The sequence below is a fragment of the Neurospora hispaniola genome (genome assembly GCF_033458365.1).
Source record: "Neurospora hispaniola strain FGSC 10403 chromosome Unknown B0T23scaffold_1, whole genome shotgun sequence".
Taxonomy (NCBI): Eukaryota; Fungi; Ascomycota; class Sordariomycetes; order Sordariales; family Sordariaceae; genus Neurospora; species Neurospora hispaniola.
Window position 1 is genome coordinate 4,414,398 of NW_026944406.1, and position 21,415 is coordinate 4,435,812.

At 48.3% G+C, this 21,415-nt stretch overlaps 4 protein-coding genes across 4 annotated transcripts; 3 read left to right on the plus strand and 1 right to left on the minus strand.

The window, feature by feature from the left end:
• Positions 1-6,723: 6,723 nt before the first annotated feature.
• On the plus strand, positions 6,724-9,504 carry B0T23DRAFT_401360 (uncharacterized protein; the record flags this gene model as incomplete). The annotated part of the gene is made up of 2 exons (XM_062838577.1): positions 6,724-6,886; positions 6,944-9,504. 2 exons carry the CDS (start codon positions 6,724-6,726, stop codon positions 9,502-9,504), a joined length of 2,724 nt encoding a protein of 907 aa, XP_062697474.1.
• A 2,446-nt stretch (positions 9,505-11,950) lies between these two features.
• B0T23DRAFT_370827 (uncharacterized protein) lies at positions 11,951-14,766 on the plus strand. The gene is made up of 2 exons (XM_062836617.1): positions 11,951-12,438; positions 12,511-14,766. Exons 1-2 carry the CDS (start codon positions 12,164-12,166, stop codon positions 14,387-14,389), a joined length of 2,154 nt encoding a protein of 717 aa, XP_062697475.1. The 5' UTR covers positions 11,951-12,163; the 3' UTR covers positions 14,390-14,766.
• A 1,728-nt stretch (positions 14,767-16,494) lies between these two features.
• Positions 16,495-16,737, plus strand: B0T23DRAFT_425259 (uncharacterized protein; the record flags this gene model as incomplete). Its single annotated transcript, XM_062839903.1, has 2 exons — positions 16,495-16,514; positions 16,593-16,737. The coding sequence occupies 2 exons, from the start codon at positions 16,495-16,497 to the stop codon at positions 16,735-16,737; spliced, it is 165 nt and encodes a 54-aa protein (XP_062697476.1).
• Positions 16,738-18,291: 1,554 nt separating this feature from the next.
• B0T23DRAFT_306430 (uncharacterized protein) lies at positions 18,292-20,588 on the minus strand (the record flags this gene model as incomplete). The annotated part of the gene is made up of 4 exons (XM_062834378.1): positions 18,292-18,774; positions 18,839-20,140; positions 20,219-20,336; positions 20,392-20,588. The coding sequence occupies 4 exons, from the start codon at positions 20,586-20,588 to the stop codon at positions 18,292-18,294; spliced, it is 2,100 nt and encodes a 699-aa protein (XP_062697477.1).
• Positions 20,589-21,415: the final 827 nt, after the last annotated feature.

Sequence of the window (21,415 nt, forward strand, 5' to 3'; positions counted from 1 at the left end):
ATTAACGATAACCAATTTAAAATCTTTTAAATAAGGGGTAATACTATCCGATTCTTTTTTATAACTTTATTTAATACTTTAAAATTAATATAGAGCCTTAATTTTCTACCCTTCTTTAAAATAAAAATAATAAGAGTGTCCGTTAAATTAATAGAGGGACGAATCTACCCTTTTTAGAATATTTCCGTTAATTATTTATATAATATTTTTAATTCCTTAATATTTAATATATAAATCGGTCCCTAAAGCGCTAATTCCCCCTTAATTAAATTAATACGATGCTTTAACTAATTATATTAGGGTAGGGGTATAGTAGAAGCTTTAAATACCGATTGGAATTCTTTATATTCTAGTAGAATAATCGGTTTAGGGATAGCGGGCTCGCTTTCTATTTCCTCTAATAATTCTAGGGGTTATAGTAGCGTTAGTTCTATAGGGGGTATTAGAGTAGGGTAAACGTTATTAAATGCTATTTAAAAAATTTTTATTAGGAGGGTAGGAATTAGAAGTAATTCGGCCAATTCTATTATAATAGGTAGAATTACAAATTTTAATACTAAGAAAGAGGGGATTTCGAATAGAATATTCGGGTATATAGGAGGATAAAAACCCTCTTTTACCCTTATTATTTCCCGAAGGTCTAGTAGTAGAATTAAATTCTATTATAGCTTTACTAGGATAGTTATAGTATTATATACTTCCTTCGCCGGTATTATATTTAATGTGAAATCGCCGGTTTTAATATAAAATTAAAATAACTATTACTATTAATTAATATTAAAATTCTACTTATAAAGCTAGGGGTAATTAAGGATAATTTCTACGGCCGGGGATTTAACTATAGTAAATATAATTCGCTTCGTTTATTTAATATTATAAGAATTATATATTTTAATAAAATAGGTAATTATATTATATATAGGAATAGACTAAAGGGAGAAATTAATAAAATAATAGAATACTAGATTAATTTTCGTATTCGACGGGAATAAATGCCTACTAATTAGATTTAATTCCGCGTCCGAATTTATTAACCCTCGTATATTCTATTAATTTCTATAAATCTTTATTAATAATTTTATTTCTAAGTATATTTATAATTTATTTATATTATTTTAGGCGGTTATAATTGCCGTTTTAATTGCGATTAGTTCGGCGTTCGCTTTATATAAAGGGGTATTTATAGGAATAAGGTAATTCTATACTAGATAGCCAACCTAATTATAATTATAATAGGTTCGGTTCGGGTACGCTACTATAAAATAACCTATTATACTATATTTATAGTAGGTATTTAATAGCTTCGGCTAGGTATACCGGTTATATATATAGCCTTTTTAATAATAAAGGGAGTAAATAAGATTGGAATTTATTTAAAAAGTAGTAGGGGGGTAATAGGGAAAATTAAAGGGGTTATTACTATAGGACAATTATAAAGGGATATTCGAAGAGGAGGTGGGAGGGTGCGAAAATAAAGAAGATAATAGATTATACCTTAAAAATACCTAGTATTAATAATGTAATACGGACGGTTCGATACTTTCTAAACCTTTTAACTATTCTACGTACGCTACTACTTTATTTATTATATTAATACTAACCATCGAGAGGACGCCTTATTTAAAGAAGGGGTATAACCGGTTGGCTTAAATAATAATTTAAGTATATTCTAATTAATTATATAATAAATTGAATTCTTTAGTATAATAGCGGTTGTAAAAGGTACAAATAGTTTCTGAAGCGCTTTACTATATATATTTAAATTTATTAAGAGCGGATTGTTTAATAGCTTAAATATTACTATTATATTCGGTCTTTAAGAAGGTACGGAGGTCGCTCTATATAGGCGTATTATAAATAATATTATATCCGGGTTTATTATAGAGAGTTAATATATATTTAATTTATATATTCTTAGAATTACTTTTAATATAATTAACGGCGAATGAGAGGGAAATATAGGGATATTCTTAAAAATATATATTAATATTATAGAGGTAATTTTATAATTATAAGAAATTTTCGCTAGTAAATTTAATAATATTATATTTAGGATAGTATTTAATATAGGCTAATATAGTTATAATTAATAAAGGGGTAATTATAGTAATAACTACTAATAAAGGGGTAGTAAAGGGAGATATAGTAGAAATATAAATTTAGTTATAGAAGAGGTAATTTTAATAGTAGAACCCGGTAAAAATAAAAGGGTAATTTCCTACTAAATTTTATTTAGCGAGGCCTACGAACGTAAGTTATTCCTATTAGAATATATATAAAGGGAGGTAATTAAGGAGGAGTTTAATTATAGCGAACTGAAATTCGAATAATTACTACTTACGTACGAATTTATTAACTTTCGAAGTTTGGGGGTACGAATAGGGAGCTTAGGGCGGTATAGGGGGGTAATTTTTATTATTATTTTCTTTAATAGATTTTATAGTAGGTTAGTATTATTATAATAAGGGTGGAGGGGGTTAAATTATTTTAATTATAGTAATTATAAGGGTAATAATACGAGAGGGATAAGGAATAGCCTTGGTAGTACGAAAGATAAATTGGCCGCTACGTATATATATTTTAATAGTATCGGTTCAATTCCTAGAGGAAGAGTTATTAATTTATTAGGAATGTAGGCGAAAGGTAGGTTGAGGTGACTACGGTCGTGGCTGTACGTAGGGGACGGTAAATTAGGAGTTAATTTAAAAATATATTAATAGTTACTAATTATAATGAGATACGCTCCGTTGAACCTCTTTTATACTTGTACAAACTCTATTCTTCCGCTAACGAGCATTATGGAGCTTTATATTAGTTTGGCGCCTCGGCGCAGTGCCGGATTATTCTTCCCGTAGGTCCGACCCGATATGGGCGTTGTTGTAAATGATTCTACGCTTCCGTTAACGAAGGGGAGTAGCAGCCGCTGAGGTGCCTCTATATACGAGCTCTTAGCCTCTTGACAATCGGTTTAACTCTAACGCCCCCTCCTTTTAATATTATAATTGTTTACCTACCCCCTAACGTTATAAACTTTTATTAACTTATAAATTAGGGTATTATTAATACCTTTAAATTATATTACTATCGTTATTATTTTGAATAATTATATTTTAAAATTAATAATAAAGGGTAGGATCCCCTTAAAGAAATGAATTTGTAATATACTTTTAATTAGGTATTAAATACTTAGTATAATAGTATTAAATAATAAATTATTATTAATTATTAGAAAAAGTCTACTATTTTAGGTCTAAAGGAGAATTTCCCCCTACGTAGCTAGTTCGAGAATAGGCCTAATAACCTTAATAAGGTCTTTAAAAAGGCTATTAAAAAGGTAAAAGAAAGGATAGATTTAGTTAATTTTATAAATTCCGTCGATAAGAACCTTATACCTAATAAACTAGTTAATATAGAAGAAGTATTTAATTATATTATAAAGGAATAGCTAATTAAAATTTATAATATTTATACTATAGAGGACGATAAGGACGATTAGGAGTTTAGACCTCCTACAATTATTAGCGCTAAAGAGGTAGTAGCCGATATTATCGATTTATTCAACTGATCGGTTAAGAAGGATATACTCAATTTTGACAATGTGCAAGCACTAAGAAGAATAAGGAGGAAGGTGGAAATACATATTATATTACGTACTAGTATTAAATAGATTACTTTACTAGACTTTTATAGTGGAAAGTACGTAGATATAGGTAAAGAAAGTAATTACCCTAATCTCGACCCTGCTCTAGGTTGTAAATAGCTTTAAATCTAGTCCGTTTTGGGAAGTTTCTATTGATATTTTGGTCGATTTTGGTATAAATCTTGGTGTTGAGCCTATTCGTGCATATGTCCCTCTAAATGCATGCAAAGTGCCGTCCCGGATTACATGCACGAACAGGGGTAATTACTGTATAATGTAATGCTGCTGGATGGTGGTTCTGAATCTCATCTCCGCCCGGCAACATCAGGCTTGGCCTCCAGCCGTCCGCCTTCGCGACTTCGATACCATGCCCCAATCAGATTATGAACGCGAACGAAGTCATGCGCATCGATGGTTGTGACGGCGGGATATGATGATGGTTGGCGCGCCAGTTTCATCAGATCCGATGTAGATTAGATGTTTCTGGTGCCGACTGCATGATGCCCGATCGTGGGTTGCTGGTGGGTAGGTACCTACACTCGGGTGGTGTGGAAAAAAAGGTCCGGACACTTGCTAGGTCTGCTTTAGTATAACACCTCAAGCGTGTTCGGACTTTTTTCACACCACCTGGTACACTACTAGTGTAGTGCATTATACTTGTGTCTTTTGTTTCTGGAGGATGAGCCGAACCACTGCAAGGTACGGGCAAGCACTCCAAGGTACCAGGCCTGGGCAGCGAGGAGGGTATCCAGCAATCAGCCAATCGGCGATGGAGCGACGAGGGACTGTTCAAAGGCTGGCTCCACCTCTTCCTTCCTACATAGTGTACACTATGGTGAGATGGGCAAGACCCGTGGGCCAGGTCGCTGACGATCGCTGCAGTGACCACACAGTGCCCTATACGCTACAAAGCCACGAAGTTTTGCCAACAATGGTTCGTGCTCGGTACTTCCCTCGACAAGGGGGTTTTACTTTGGCTCACAACCACAGTACATGTGTGGAGAAGTGGCGCTTGCCAATTCAACATGATGAGCGACGGACTCCTGCTCCAGCGAAACAGATGGGCTACAGTGAACTTCACGCCAGAGCGACCTGACGGCGGACTGGGAGGACAGCTGGTTTAAAAAAAAGGTCCGGATGGACACTCGCTGGGTATGGTTTGGTATAAGCGTGTCCGGACTTTTTTCCACACCACCTAGAGGGATGCCAACTGAAGTGGAGAGGTCAATAATGAGGAATCGACAAATGGACAATCAATGGACCACCTGACGATTAATTGCGGACGGAATGACGCGCGATGAGAGATGGCGCTCGGTCGGTACAACACACTTGCAAATGAGGTTACGGAGAGCTGCTCTGTCCGTACATCATCCGTATGTTGCAACCTTCCGAGTCCTTCATTCTCTTTGGCGCGCAGGGTGCTGGTAAATTGATGGAAGGCAAATGAAAGGGATGGGATAAATGCCAACGTCGACTAATGCGACGCAACAACAGCAGTAGCATTACTTTCAGTTATATATGTAATCGTTGTATAGGCTTGCTGGTTTGTAAAAGGTGAACAAGTACGGCCTTGCCTCGATCGCCGTCGTGACATCAACTACCACTTCGCTTCACCAAAGTGGCCCTTGATGGAGACACCTTTCCAGCACTTTGACGACCTCGTGTTATCTCATCTCTGAAATTGTTATCCGAGAATACCGGCGTCACTCCTTTAGTCTGGCGTCGAACGTTCAGCACAGTCTCTCGCTAGAATTTCCTGGCCTTCTCTGGCTTCCTTTCTGGCCGCCTTTTGGGTCCTGGACTCCCGTCCTGGGGTTTCTGACAACAGCAAACCAACAACACCAAGACGGCAGCGCCAGTATACCTAACCTATCTTGGATCTTTCAGGGGCAGGGGTTACCTTTTTCACGCCTCCCACGCCTCTCGCGCACGCTCTTTTTGGGCAGGACACACGCCTTTGATCGTGATCTCATCCATCCCCAGCTACCGTCGATAGCCTTTGTCCTCCCAGCGTCACTCGAGGCAAACAAGGTGCCCCTGACGCCCTCTTTCCTCACTTGGGCCTTTGTCATCGGCCTCACCTTGACGCCCAGAACTCCCCGGATTCCTCTCGACAACAGCAACTTCTACGGCGCTGCAACGTTGAGGACACCTCGCTGCCCTCACACCCTTCAAAAGAGTGGGAGACCGGAGAACTAGTGTAGGGGGGTGCGCGAGGGGTGCCACTTGACCAGGGACTTGTGCTGGGGTTGGCTAGCGTACCGCACTGGCAGCTAGGGGCGTTCAAGGGTCGCATCCAAGGGTTGCCGGGATAGGTCGACCACCTTCACCCTCACCGACCTGATCATCCTTCTTCGACGCTTCCTCGCTGTTTATACAATTCTTCCCGATTCCGACAACATTCCATTATCGAGACGCACCGAGACGCCATTGTGTCGTCTTCCCCGCATTTTGGCTTCCCGCTGTCGTCTAACCCACCGACAGCCTTGTGGTGCCTAGCTCCGTTCCGTTCCTCCTCGCTCGACGGAAAGTCCCAACTCCAGCTCGTGTCGCGCATTCCCCCGAGTTCCGTCTTCCATCAAACCACGAATTCAACATCAACTGCAACCGAGAAGAACATTCTACCCAGGAACCGCTTGGTTTTGTTCCGCTTGATAACCTACCGCCCGCGAACAGACCAGCCTCTGTTACTAGACCGCCTAAACGACCACCTGGCATCCAGCTTGACGTAAAGCTTTCGATCGCCCTGGGCCTTGCCTGCTTCAGGTGCTGGGTTGGAGAGACCTCGGGGATTTGGGGTGATACGTCTGGCATAGATGGTGAATGGTAATAGGAAGTGTTTTGGATGAAGCATTTGCGGAATAAAGCACCCGTTGTTACAACATTAGCTTTCGTCATTCGCCTCGCTCCTGCCAACTCCCCCCAAACAGACTTGGGGACCTGCATGGTGGTTCCTTCCAATTCAACCCTGTTCAACCGTTCAGTGAAGCGGCTCAAGCCCAAAGAAGGCAAGAATGGCTTCGGAAAGCTTCATGCCGACAGTAAAATGCTCGTCATGCGGATCCCAAGTTCCGATATCTATGATGGGCGAACATGTTTGCGCCGGAAGCTCAGATGCAGATGATAAGGCAGACGAGCCTGTTTCAGCAGCTCCGCCAGCAACTTCACTGTTTGGTCGACTGAACCCTTTTAGTGCCTTGTCTGCTGAGCAGCCTCAGGCACCTCAAGTGGACACTACTGTCGGTGGTAGGTTTCATCCTTCTTGACGTGCTTCAGATTCCCGTACTGACGATGCCTTTTCAGATCGGCTATCCACAGGTCCATCCCAAGACACCCGCGGATCGGTCAGTTTGTCGCCAAAGACCCAAAGCGGACGACCTAGTCTCGGGAGCACCGATGATTCACAACCGATGCGCCGGCCCAGCGCCTTTGCAACGGGTAATGAGAAGGATCGGGCCCCAAGCCTGCTACAACGTATGAACAGCATGACCCCGGGGCCATTTGATACGGATCGACAGCCATCGGCGAGTGGGCGCAATGTCTCCGATTTCCGTCCGACTACGCCGCTGGGACGCAGCATGACAGATTTGCGGCCAAACACACCAGCGCGAAGCATGACAGACCTTCGACCAAATACACCAGCGCGAAGCATGACAGATCTAGGACCAAACACACCAGCACGCAGCATGACAGACCTTCGACCAAACACACCAGCACGCAGCATGACAGACCTTCGACCAAACACACCAGCACGCAGCATGACAGATCTGCGATCTAACACGCCAGCAGCCAGCATGGCCGATCTGCAACCAACCACTCCGATCGAACGGCCAGGCACGTCGGCACGAAACCTCTCTACTGGACCCGGAAACCCGATGACGCCAATGAGAGGGAATGGATCTGAAGGATCTGGTCCTCCCCAGCGTGGGCCTCACCCACCGGGGCCGCCGCCACCAGGACTTGTTCAACAAGACCTGAAGCCCGACGACGCCTTCGCCATGCTGAATCGCGCCGAGACCTTTCCCCGGTCAAGCCATACTCCAGAACCCCCACACCGGACACCATCCGCACCTGGATTCCGCCCCGAACGACCCCGACGACCGTCTGAAGCAGCTAGAGACGCCGCAAGGGGCCCGGTATCAGGTCCGATGCCAGGCCCGAGGCCAGGCGCGATGCCAGGTCCGATCTCAATGACGAACGATCAAATGAGAAGGCCGAGTAGAGGCCCAGACACATCCCGTCCTCCACCACCACGAACCGGCCTCGTTCGGGCGAGAACTACAGGGCCAGATGGAGCCCGTGCCGTACCAGCCATCAATCTCGCAGAGGAATTCGGAGTAGGAAATCCATATCATACACCATCCGAATCCGTTTCATCCAATGAATCGAGCCAGGCTTCATTCGATGGTTCAACCCAGGACACTACTACCTTGGAGCGCCGACCTAGTCAAGCAAGTCAGGCTAGCTCAAGGACGAGCCCACCCCGATCTGTGGCATCCAGTGAGAGGAAAGGATCAGACACGCCCACATTTGACAGCTCTGTAACAGACCTACAGTCTATCGTGGACGAGGATGGAGGTAAACTGACGCGGACACCCTCTACGCAATCAGTTCCTTATGATGGTGGTATTCCTCAAATGCTCCGGAAGCTGAGACCACCACCCCTTAGCAAAAGGCCACCACCTCCAGAAGGTGGATATGATCCACGAATCGACCCACGCTTGCAGCGGAATAAGTCACCCTTGGCTTCGCCTGCTCTTGATCTTTCAGGTCTCGACGACCCAATGATTCGCCAATTTGATCGCGGAGTCTCTCCGCAGCCCGCACCATCTGCATCTCCGCTGCTGGCCTCGGCAACAATCGAGAGAAAGGATCGATCATCAACTGCAACCGCGAATAGCCAACAAGAACGCCCAGCGTCTCAATCGTCTCAGCGCCCTGCAGAGCGGAGCAGTCGCCAGTCCTTGTCCGCACTGGAGATACAACAACAGGAGCCGCCACAGCCAGACTCTCCTTTGTCTCCGGCAGAGGAGCAACAAATGCCTCAAATAAAAACTCAAGCCAAACAGCGACAGCCCTCTCAACCACCGCAACCCGCCGAATCGCCAGCTGCAAAGGTCGCTGAAGAGCAACAGGAACCGAAGACACAAACAAGCCCACGGGCTCCAGGACCGGACGAATGGCAGCGTAGGAGTAGCGATGGAACCGCAAGGCCGGATCAAGAACGGGAGCCGGCGCCCTCGCAGCCTCGACAGGCTCCTCCAGCTACCTCATCTCGTGGCGACTGCAAAGGCTGCAACCTGCCCATCACAGGTAAATCCATTTCCAGCGCGGATGGCCGTCTAACGGGACGTTATCACAAGGCCTGTTTCGTGTGCTCGACATGTCGCCAGCCCTTCTCCTCAGCCACCTTTTATGTCCACCAGGATCGACCGTACTGCGAGCGCCATTACCACGAGCTCAACGGAAGTCTCTGCGGAAGCTGCGACAACGGTATCGAAGGCCAATACCTCGAAGACGAACGGCGCAGGAAGCACCACGTCGGTTGCTTCCGGTGTGGCGATTGCAAGCTCGTGCTGAAGGACGGCTATTTCGAGGTCAACGGAAAGGCCTATTGCGAAAAGGACGCTTGGAGGAGGATGCAGTGGCTCGCTAGTAACGGCGCTGGGGGCCCGGGTCGGAAACCTCCTCCGCCCGGACCGCGGTTCGGACCTCCTGGAGCAGGGGGGCCACCACGGACCGGTCCTATGGGACCGATGGGACCTGGTATGGGCCGCCCCGGTATGGGTCCGGGCGCACATGACCTGCCGCCGCCGGGTATGCCGCGCATGGAGAAGCGTATGACGAGACTTGGCATGATTTGAGCTGCTTCAGTAGAGGCACTATTGAGAGCTGACTGATGGTTCTCGTCCAATTCGATCACATATTCCTTCCTACCCTATGTGAAGGGAGGAGGGAGAAGGGTCGCTCTTAACCGGAATATCGTCTCGGCCTCTTTCTCCCTTGCGGGATGCACACATACGGTTACTCGCGTTTTGTGCGCAAGAAACATTCTCTTTGGGATGTAATCAATACCCCTTGACTGGGTTTACCTGCTTCACTTTCTTGATTCATTTCTGATACCCATGCCAACTAGCTTGGCTTTGTTTACGACAAAGTTTCTTTTCTTTCTTTTTTCTATTTTTCTTTCCCTTTTTTTTCTTTCTTTTTTTTCTTCTTCCTCTTTCTTCCTTTCTTTGTAAATGTACAAAAACTCAAAAAACATGTAATATCTGATGATAATCTTACAATGTATCGCAACAACAATTTAGCTCCAAGACCTGATCTATCAACCCGTGGGTAGTCATGCAAGAGCAGATGGAGATTCGCAACAGGCAGGTTAGAAGAATTGGAAGAGGGAATTAAGCTTCAGGAGTTTTTGGGCAAGAAAGCATGAGAGCGGGCTGAGGATCCTGCTGTGCCATATCAAGGATCAGCTAGTAGTGCAATCGGGAGGTTGCAGCGCCGGATTGCCCCAGGGAGCCAATGGATACGAGAGAAGGGGGGGAGGAAACGAGGAAGATAGAAGGGACAAATACTATATAGGCTGTAGCACGCAATGCGTCACGGTCGTTGATTTCAAGCTTTGGTCATCGTCACTTTCCATCTTTGTGTTCCCCCTCGTGATACGCTTGTGGGTGAGTACTGCCGACCGGAGGTGGTCTCGGCAGTTGGACTTTCTGGCCGTACTTTGCGTAGTAGAGAACGTCGAGGAAGCGAAAAAGGGTGAGTGTGACGTTCGCTTGGGGATTGTAAAACTATGTAAACGGGCGTCAGGGGTACCCGGATTGTTGGGTAGGGTAGATCTGGGGGATCTTCATCCAGGTTGCATGCATGGGCGTAGTGTATTTACATTCCTGCGGCTGGGAGGTGTGGGGGTATGATGTTGTATTGGCTATCGTGTTGAACCACCGTAGACCTAAAGTAGAGACATGTCTTGATTATGATATGGCTGCTCTCGAAATCTCTGTAGACACTCCTTACGGTCTCTTGTGATCGCTTGTTCCAGCTTCGTGAATACTCGTTCGCCGGGCTGCTACCGATGTATGTGGTGAGAGGTGTGCGATACAGGACTGGTTTGTTTCATTGTTAGTCTGGTTCTTCGGCCATAGGCTGAACAGGGGGGATATTGAGCTCTTATTGGCTCCCTCAAAGTTTTTGTTTGAAGCGACGAACAATGACCAGGGTATAATGCGCCACAGAAGCCTCCTTTTATATCTTTATCCGTCTCCATCAAGACCTTCAATATCCAAATATATGAGAGGGTAGTCCCGTACGGTACCTGTCGGCCCGAGATTCGTATGTTTTTCCACTTTCAGATAGAAATGCGCGTTTTCCTGTACCAAACTAACAAACATGCCAGTGCTGGATTGTACAGGTCTAGTGCGTTCTTTAAACCGAAGTGTTTGACAACGTCCGGCAAGCGGCCGGGTGCGTAGACCAATCCTTGGATTCTACGTACTGTGCAGAGTCAAGACTATCAGAGTTCCCGTGAGAAATCGTCAAATAGGTAGATGAGTAGCCATAAGGAAGCTAGCGAACACAGCTTATTGCCTAGTATCCCTACGGAGGAGCCTTTCGTTGTTCATTTCTGCTATTACATAGCCTGGTGTGTACAGCCCCAGACTATGCATGTGGTAATTCCTAGTCGGCTGGTGTTAGTTGTCTTGTTGATGATACCATGAGACGGGCACTTACACGTCTTGAATTGCTTTGCCTGCCCTTGAAGACGTCCGGGATACCCCTATTCTGATTTGAATCACCGCAATAGACATTATTCGTTCGACGGGAGGTCAGCGCCAGGTATGTCGATCTGGCGGAAGGACTCAAAAGCGTGGGCAGGCGCCGTCCTTGTCCAAGTCAAACAACGGAATCTACTTGGGTACCTATGTTTTCGAAGCGGGGGTTACAACAAAATCGCTCCTTCCAATTTCATCTCATCATCTGGACGTGGGTCAGTCGTAACACCGATGTGAAATACGGCCGACTTTCAGGTTTCTTCGCCAAAGAAGTGACGAAGGGGGAAGGAAAGAACGTTCCGCACGTTGCGTGTTTCATCGTGCTACCGCCTGCTGTCCTGGATGTCTCGCAGGGCCGCTTGCAGGTTGCCGGTCACAGTCGGGTACCCAGACATCTCTTTTTGATAGTGTCGTGATTGAATTCCAGCATCTATCGAGGTTGCCCGCTACCCGTATCCCTTCGAGGTTTTTTTGACTCGCTGCGCGCTACTCTACGAAGACACCTTGTCTTGTCCCTCTCCCTCTCCTCCCTTCCTCCTCAAGCGAGCGCTTCACCTCCCGCCAACTTTCTTGATCATGATTTCGACTACCAAATCACAATCTTTCTCTGTTGGATTCCCCCTAAAGTGGTACTAGGCGGGACTCTTTGACGCGGTCAGGCGGTCGTCGCCTTCATTGCGCGCTTGCAAAGCACTCGCACCTGAGGTGCCTGCAGCCATTCGAACTTCACACTCGTTTGCAGACCATGATAATCAGAATCCGGCGCCACCGGGCGCTGGGTCAGCCTCTCGTTTTTGTTTCCATTGCACTGGTCATACTTGCTACGGCAAGCTTTTTTCTTAGAAGCCAACAATACAAGTCGATACAACTGTCGGAAGCGACCGACTTCACCAAGCCGCCGCCCTTGGGTGGCTCGACAACTACGCAGGTTCATGTGATACACTCCGACACTGAGGTTGATAGTCACCAGGAAGTACCGACACAGGAGGAGTTCGAGGAGGAGAGTAGGAAGCTGTTGGAGTAAGCCGTACTCTTGAGTGGCACAAGCCACCCAGTCGAATCCAATCGCACTGACAAATTTGACCAATGTAGTGATCCTGAGGAGGGCGCAATCTACGGAAACACCCTCGAGACACTCATCGATAAAAACAAGCGAACGGCCCAACAGAACAAGTTCCTCACAAGATCAGGAAGCAAGGTACCCTATAGTATCGACGAGCCGTACATATTCAATCCATATCCACCATACAACAGTCGAACCTGGAAGTCGTCGCACTCCGCCTATACACCATGCTTGGGCCCAACTGGGAAAGAGGTTGAGGATGTCCACGTCTTCAAAGGGCATCCATCCAGGTTCCCTGAGCCTGGTTTCGGTAGCTACGATCTTTTGGGAATTGACAAGAATCTTTGCTTTGAACGAAGGACTCGATTAGGCCCGTACGGGGTGGCGCCCGTGGAGGATAAGGATGGGCTGCCGTTTGATTGGGAGACGGCGGACTGGGGAGAGCTTCAGTTGCAGTGTTTGCACAAGAACAAAGGTCGATTTGCGACGGAATATCCTGTCAACACCTTCTTCGACGGCGACAGCGGGTTCCATGTGGCGACAGAAAGAAAACACAAGGCAGACAGACCTGCAGACTCAATTATGGAGAACATGAAACGATGGTGGACTCTGAAAAAGCAATATGGATCGCTGACGAACATGACGGGTAGAACCGACAAGTCGGCAACGGAGCTAAGAAGCGCTGTTCTTCTTCGCTCTTATACGGGGAAGAAATACACAGAGAACGACAAGCAAGTTATCAGATCCATGGTGACAGAGCTGAGCTTGCGAACAGGAGGACAATATCAGGTCTTCCTTTTCGTTCATGTCAAGGAGAACCGCGACATTTGGTCGGACGACGAAGCATATGAAGACATATTGGATACCGCGGTCCCTGTCGAATTCAGAGGGATGACGGTACTTTGGGATGAGGCATCCATGAAGTTGGTATATCCTAAACTGAGCAAGGAGGCGATCCAAGTCCACAACGCACAGTTTCTGTCTGTCCAAGTATTCATGCAAAAGTTCCGAGAGTTCGATTTCGTATGGAATTGGGAGTTGGATAGTCGTCTGACTGGCCATCATTACGACTTTTTGACTAAACTTGTTGATTTTAGCAGGAAGCAACCAAGAAAGGGGCTATGGGAGCGAAACGAACGGTTTTATATCCCATCTTACCATGGCGATTACGACACGGTATTCCGCAAGAGCGTTGAACAGGCGGCTGGCCAGGATTCCATATGGGGTGCCCCTAACTTACCCGTCGTCAACCCAATCGGGCCAAAACCACCACTTCCAGCACCAGAGCTGGATCGATACGAGTGGGGTGTCGGCGAGGAAGCTGATCTCATTACCCTGTCGCCGATGTTCAACCCTATAGACAGCAACTGGGTTCTGCGCGATCAAGTGTGGGGTTACCAATCTGACGCCTTCCCAGGCAAAGATCTCCCTCGCAGGGCAACCATCATCACGCAAGTGCGATTATCGAGGAAGCTGGTCGATGCCATGCACGCCGGGAATCTGAGGGGAAATCACGTCGGCTCCGAGATGGTAGCCCCGACTACCGCTTTGGTCCACGGACTCAAAGCAGTGTACGCTCCGATGCCTGTGTTCTTCGACCGGCCATGGAACGGTACCCAGCTGGCGCGATGGTTCAACGGTGGACCGCGGGGGCAGAGCGGCGGGTTGGGTAGCGCGATGGGATGGGGCAGAGAAGGGAGGTTCCAGGGTGCCACGTGGTACTTCCGCGCCGTCCCGCCGCCACGGTTGTATAACAACTGGATGGGATATGAAGATACGGGCGTCGGTGGCACCGAGTGGGAGCGCAGTCATGGTCGGCCGTGCCTGCCTGCCATGTTTCTCCATCCGCTCAAGGACGTCAGGCCGACACCGAAGGGGTATTCATCTGAGTCGAGGTTGCCGTACTAAATATATTGACGATGATGTTTGAAAGAGATGTAGGCACAATTATGCTTGATCGAGATGAGAAGGGATAATGTCACACGTGTTGACTGTCTGAGTCTTGTGACGTCGTCGTCATGCTGCAATGCGATCATGGAGGCTGCGGAGGTACAGGTAGTGTACATAGAACCCCTTTTCGCCAACCTTGATCCTCCACGCCTAGCAAGGAATAGAGTCACGAGAGCTGGGGGCGAGAACCCCCTTTTCTGAAAGGCAAACCTGCATGGATCCAGACCACACCATGTTGAACTGAGGGATGATCACAGGGCGAACCATATTCCTTTCAAATCAGGAAGTGATCTTGTGCCTTTGTCGTCCACTCGTATCAGGCGCACGCACTGCCTAGAACTGCTAGAGTGCTTAGCTAAAACAAAGTCAAGACAGTTGACGTTCTTACCTTTTTGGTTGTGTTTTCACCGCTGTTGGGTTACGGATATCCGCTAATATGATGTTTTTTTTTGCTGGGTACCTATGTCATTGAACGTTGCAGGTTGGGATTTGCATTTTGCGCAATTCGCGTGCTCCCTGATCCTCGCTCGGGATGTGCTCTTCCAGAACGTACGATATACGCAGCATGGGAGTAGGGAGATTTCCTTGTCTTAAAATCCAGTCCCGCTGAGGAATGAGGATGGTCATGGTTTATCAGTCGTCAGGCTCCGTTCTCTGATGGGTAACTGTACCTAATAGAACCTATCCAAAGCAAGGGATACTTGCTTGATTCTTTCGAAAAGTGCAGTTGATTAAAAAAAAAAAAAAAAAAAAAAAAAAAAAAAAAAAAAAAGCCATGGCAATGTCAGATTCCATGTGACAACACGCACAGCGGAAGACGTGCACGATTCGCTCGTAAAAAAGGGCGAGTTCGACCAGTTTGAAACAAACGTTGATTGGCAGTCGATGGCGGTGAGGTGTGGGGTTCAATGAGCTGCAATGAGGCCAACCTGCACCCAAAATGCGCCAAAGTGCGCCAAAGTGGCACGATGTTCTTTCGGTCGCTCCCGGCTCTGTAGAATGCGCGGAAGCTGGACCCTGGTCTGTTGCCTGGAGACGGGACGTTTTGGAAGTTGTCAGCAACGAGAAACTGGTTGCAGCTGCGACCGAAGGAAGCTCGATCAGACGAGAACGAAAAGGCACGAACCAACACTCAGCCACTTTCTTTCAAATAGGAAATGCCTAATTGGTAGAAAGTTTACAGTCTGCACAGCTTGCAGCACGCAGGCCAAAAGTCCAGTCGAGTTTGGGCTTGTTGGGGAAAGCAGATGCTGACGAGGCTTGTGTGAGTCGATTGCCAGACGAGGCGATCGTGAAGATCAACCGAACATGGACAGTCCAACACGGCTCGATTTGGCGAGGAAAGGCCATTACAAAATTGTGATAGGTCCCCCTTCTTTCAAGACATATCGGCCTGAATCACCTAGGGATTTTTTTTTATTTAAAAACTGCCTCGAGATTACCTCTAGGTTCAGAGGCCCAAGGTGTTGGTGTATTGAGTATACTGACCGTAACGTCCAGGTGTTCGGTTTAGTGTAGAGGTACTCTTACGACCATTCGCCAGGGATCACTTTGGTTGGGTAGTGCAGCAACCCGGGCCGCTGTGTTCTGGCCTGTTGTGATTCAGTTGTACTGTGGAAAAGCGTCTTGTTGATAAGCGATCCGTAAGGTACACGTACACTATAGTACGGTACGTACCGAGTACACAACCCCATGGGCTTTCTGCAGGGTTAACTTTTGTGTCGAGCGGGAACGAGGAGAACGCAAATGTGAGGTACTCCTTTCCAAGGCTGGCGTTTAAAGAGCTGCTTTTCCCCAGCTTCACCTTCTTCCCTCCTGGTTCTGTCTGAACTAATCTTCTATAGTTGCATTCAATTGTCCTCAGTCGAGACGTTGTCTCATCATCAACCAACACCACCTTTGATTCTCCAGCCAACCGCCAAGACTCCACTCACCGAACCATACCTCTACATACCACTTACACCGAGATAATCACCTCGAAGACACCTCACGTTCCTCAGTTTCAAAACAAACTATCGAGTGAAATTGAAGAAGAGAGAAAAAAAAATAAAGACCGACTCAAGATGTCGCCCACACACACCATGTCCGCCCACCTCTGCAAGCAGATCTATTCTGCATGGTGTCAAGACCACACGGGTTCCCCTAAGCCCCATGCCACCAGCCCGCTGCCATCGCCCACCAACTCGTCTGTCTACTCGGGCTACTTCCAGCGATCGCCGTCCCCTGAGCAACACAAGCGGCCGATGGACAGTGACCGCTCATCGACCTCCAGCTGGCGATGGAACAACAAGGACAACTCTCGCTAAGATATTGAGATTTGAGGTTTCTTAGGAGGACTTGTTTTCTTGATTTTTTTTTATTTTTTATTTTTTTTGGCGGACATCCAATAACTGGCGCATACGAAACGGGACTGGGTATCTTAGCGGGACGGCGTATACTGTAATGCATTTCGGCGGTTTTTCAGCGGACAGCGGAGCTATCAACAGCGCGGGCAGTCCCTACAAGCGTTGGATATCATTTATACGACGGCAACAATAACAGCGACTTCTGCAAATTCCGGGCAACCAGACTACCAGCAACGAAACATCGCGACCATGAGTTCTACTGATACTCAGCCTTTCAGCGAAGGACTCAACCATTGCCCGTCCGTCTGCTTGTAATTCAGGAAGGCAGGCAGAGAAGCAGAGAGGCCTGTCCATGTTCTGTACAGAGGCTTTGTCACTCCAGATGCTAGTGCCACCACCTCCAGAGCTTTGTCAGCCCTACGAGCCCAGTCCCGAGTCTTGTCACCACAAGATTCCCAAGTTCGGCTCAGACAAGCGCCGGGCCGATACTCTCCCGTCCTGGGAACGATCGTTCGGTTTCGCGGCGGCAGTGGGTACATCGCTTTGTACATCGTCCCATTACACCATCTCATCACGCCATGTCGCTATACCTTTCGCCAATGCGGAGTGACCTTCGGATGGTATCACGCCATCGCACGCCGCTTCACTTACCTCCCTCTTTGTCTTCCTGCTTTTCAATATTTCCATTGGCATTGTCTGGCGTTGCACACGCACTCACTGGTGCCGTGTACCGTTTCGGTGCCGGTTTCCACGTCGGCGCTGGCGTTGATTAACGCTGAGGTATATGAGCGGGTGGCATGGGAAGATGGGATGTCATGTGGGAGTTTCTCATGTCAGTCAGTTTGTCGCTTGGTGCTTGACAAGTTGTCTCTGTGCGAGTTGAGGAGATATCATGATCATCGGCGGAGGATTATAATAGGATTGAAGCGGAATTGGAGACCCTCTTGAAAACAGCCTTGTCAGCAGATATTGTAATGTGTTGTGAATGAGCGCCCGAGTAGCGTTACGCTTGATGAGGCTCGTAAGATTTACAACCTTACCACACCTCTAGTCAGCGTCGATTCGGTAGACTTGGCGAGGAATGTGTTTCGTTTCCCCTAATAGCAAATGCTAGGCTGTGGTGTGAGCAAGCATGGTGGTTGCGGGGGATTACAGTCGTCTCCATGCGAAGCCCATCATTCATCCAAACACTTCCTTGCCCGTGACCATAGCAAGATTTAAAGGGAGATAGATTTGGCACAGATGATACTGAATTGCTCAACTCATGTAGAGACGACAGAGTAATAACAAATACCCATACTACACCCCCGAAAACGCCAGGTGAGTGAACAGGAGACAAACATGCGCATAACTCCTTTCTCTTTCTCATCATGATGCATATGAATGATGACCCCAGCGTCGGAGTTCCAGCCAACCCCTCTGCGAGTGACCCCTTCATCATTTTATACCCCTACTGTGTTCGCTACATTTCATCCCCACAAACCCAAACTCTTTCCGCGTCCAGTATGTCCCAAATCAAATCAATTCTCCCTCGCCTTCCTCCTCATCCATCCCCTCCTCATCCTCACTCCACTGCATCTCCGCAGCCGCCTTCTCTGCCAACCGTTGCACCTCAGCTAGCCCACTCAGCTCAGCTACGTAGTCCCGACTAGCCAGCGCCGTCTTGACAAACTCCCATCCGCCCTCCTTGTATGCGTCGAGGATGGGCTTGCTGCAGGCGCTGCACTGGGGGTACGACTTGCCGCGTATAACCATGTTCTGGAAGTTGGATAGGAAACCGCGGACCTGGTGCGGGACAAGACCGAGGGGATGGTCAGGAGGATCGCGCTCGTACGAGACGGCAGAGCCGGTGCCGGTCGAGACGGGCGCGGGCGCGTGTTGCTTGAGCGGGTGTTGCAGGATGCTGGTGAGAAGCTCGACGAGGAGGGCCGAAGCGATGGCTGCCACGCCGGGACGGGTGACGGTGCATTGTTGGTCAAGCGTTTGGTCTTTCATCGACTGGGTTTTGGACTCGGTTAGCTGCTTTCCCCAATTCGTTTTGGATGAGTCAGTATATCCTTACATCGGCAGCGACTACCACGTCGTTGCAGAAATAACATCCAAGGGTCTCTTCACTGCCGTCGTTCGGCGCCGCACCATGTCGCATGACAACGTAGGTGTCGAAGCCGAGCGCCGCATTCATCACGATCTTGTTCGCAGCTTTGCCCATCAGTGTGGGCAGCCATCGGGACTCGCGCGTGTCCATGAGGAGGAAGATCGCATCGTGTGAATCGATTAACTCCTTCAGCTTATCAAAGTCTGCTTTGGTTTTTGCCTCGTTGTGGATCGCGTGGTCCAGCATCGGAACAGAGAGTGCGTAGCCCTCCACATCAACTCCTGGATAAATTTCTCTAAGTGCCTCGGCAGCTTGAACAGCCTTCGGCTTTCCCCCATTGTGACAATCTTCAAACTTGAAGAGAGGCTGCCGTACTGGGTTTGAAAAAGATACGCTCCCATAATCAATAAACGTGATCTTGCGAACTCCCCACCCTAGCAGGTTTCTCGAGACATAGCTGCCGAGTGTCCCTGCGCCCAGCAACAAGCATTTCGTGTTCTTGATCGTGTCCAGGTCAAGATTCGGCGCGAGCCGCCACTTCATCAGCTTCAAGTTCAAGTCCACTGCCTGATCTGCTAGTCGAGTGGGATCCATGTACTCTGCCAGATTCGCGACCCGTGGCCTAAGATCACCGTTACCGTTCCTCTCCCAACCTGTAACCTTGGGCATACACTTCAACTCCACGTCGCCAACTTGGTCCATAGCCAGTGGCAGGATGGTGCTCCGCGCTTCATGCCTCCTAGGCTGCGTGTCGCGGTAGCAAAGAATCTGGACCTTATTGAGGCGGTATCTTTGCCGGATAAGGATGAGGAGATTGCGAAGAGGCCAGGAAGGGTACTCGGGATAGTTGGATGGGTCCACGAAAGCAACGTATCTGTCCTCTTCCGCCGCGTCGTTGAAGAATCCCGTCTCGAAGTCTCTGAGAGATCCAATATCCCAACGGTAGCCGATATCGACCCCGGGATCATCAAGTGAGGATCTTGGGCCTGCGGCCTCGCGACGCACTTTCTTTGCGAGGAAGAATCCATGCTCTCTCCTGTCAACCATGTATCGCCATGTTCCGATGCGCTCGACCAAAGCAGTGCTTTCGTCCGAGGTCAATCGGCCAATCGGCCCCGTTCGCTTCCACTGCGGCTCCGAGTGTAGGGCTGGAAATGCGAACCAGTAGGTGAACCTGTACTTCTTCAGGTCGGCGTATGACAGAATTCGGAAAGAGGCAAGTAGCGATGGGCAGGAGTATATCGTGCCGTCTTGAATGGCGTCCCAGATCTTTTATCCGCCCATTAGTAAGCCTTCATTACGGCGCAAGCACTGGCGCGACCCAAAGTGAAGCTGCTGGATACGAACCTGTTCGCCCGCCTTCTTGATCATCGCATTTTTGTCCGTGTTCTTGAATTCCTCGATCGTGTTGACGTTCTTAATGTAGCCTTCGGCTCTCGTCATGCCCAAGGGCCCGCTTTCGTCCCTATCATCAGGCTTTGGTTCGTAAAGTATAAAAGCAAGCGTGCACGGGAACTTACTGGTCGCTTGTTAGGGCGCTCCCTAAGATCTGCATTCTCGTACTGGCCTCTGGACTCGCGTGCGACCGAGGTTCGTATAAGCCCAAGACGGGGCGGGCCGAAGAGTCAAGCTTGTCATGGTCGAGTTTGGACGAGAAGAGGGCCGAGTAGAAGGGCAGCTCGATCTCCGAGGAGAATGTCGCAAACTTGAGATCCATGGATGACGGGGGCGCACAGCCGGCCGCGATGCGCGCTTAGAGACTTCGGATGGGGGGAACTACTGATAATGGATGTAACGACTTTCCTAATGTTGGCATGCGTTTTCTATCCCAAGAAGCAGCGGTCGAAGAAGGCTTAAGTTGGCAGCCTAGCGCACACGGTTGGAAGCTTATTGATGTACCCTTTTTGCGACAAGATTGACAGCAGTCTCGTCGTCTCTGGAGGGCGATCGTAAAATGAATCAAGAAGACGGGTTTACCAGAGTGTGGGCGGTGGTCAGCGGTTCTGCGTCATCTGCTGTCTTCCCTATGACCCGATCCCTTGTCACCGGACTATATACGCCGCCAGGATGCACTCGGGAACGTTTCACCGATATAGGAACCAAGTGGGCGACGATGGTCCAGAGAACACACCTTGACTGAAACTGCTGAAGTTGTGTGAATGGGGTAAGGGTAGCAGCGCGGAAATGACTCCTTTCATGAGCTGAGCGAATATATACTGAACGGGTTGGAAGAGGAGCTGGAATGTCCTGGTTTGTCTGTTTGTCACACCGGGAAGAACTGAAGCTTACATACTCAAGGCAGCTGTGCCCCGCATTAGGTTCTTGACCAACACCCGAAAGAGCGGCCAAGACGGGAGCGGTAATCCACTCCTGGTACATACGCACGATGGGTGGGAATACCCCGCCGGCAGATCCTCGGTGCCCTGATAGCGGCTGCACCCACTAAACGCGTTCCTAAAGTCGCCCGACGCGTCTTGTCGGGTCAAGGACAGTTAGTCGCATAAATTCGACCCCATCAAGAATTCGTTGAGTACACAGTAGATA

Coding starts and splice junctions, on each gene's coding strand:
- B0T23DRAFT_370827 (XM_062836617.1), top strand. CDS start 12,164: ATGATAATCAGAATCCGGCGCCACCGGGCGCTGGGTCAGCCTCTCGTT. Junction 12,439..12,510: donor GAGAGTAGGAAGCTGTTGGA/GTAAGCCGTACT, acceptor TGACCAATGTAG/TGATCCTGAGGAGGGCGCAA.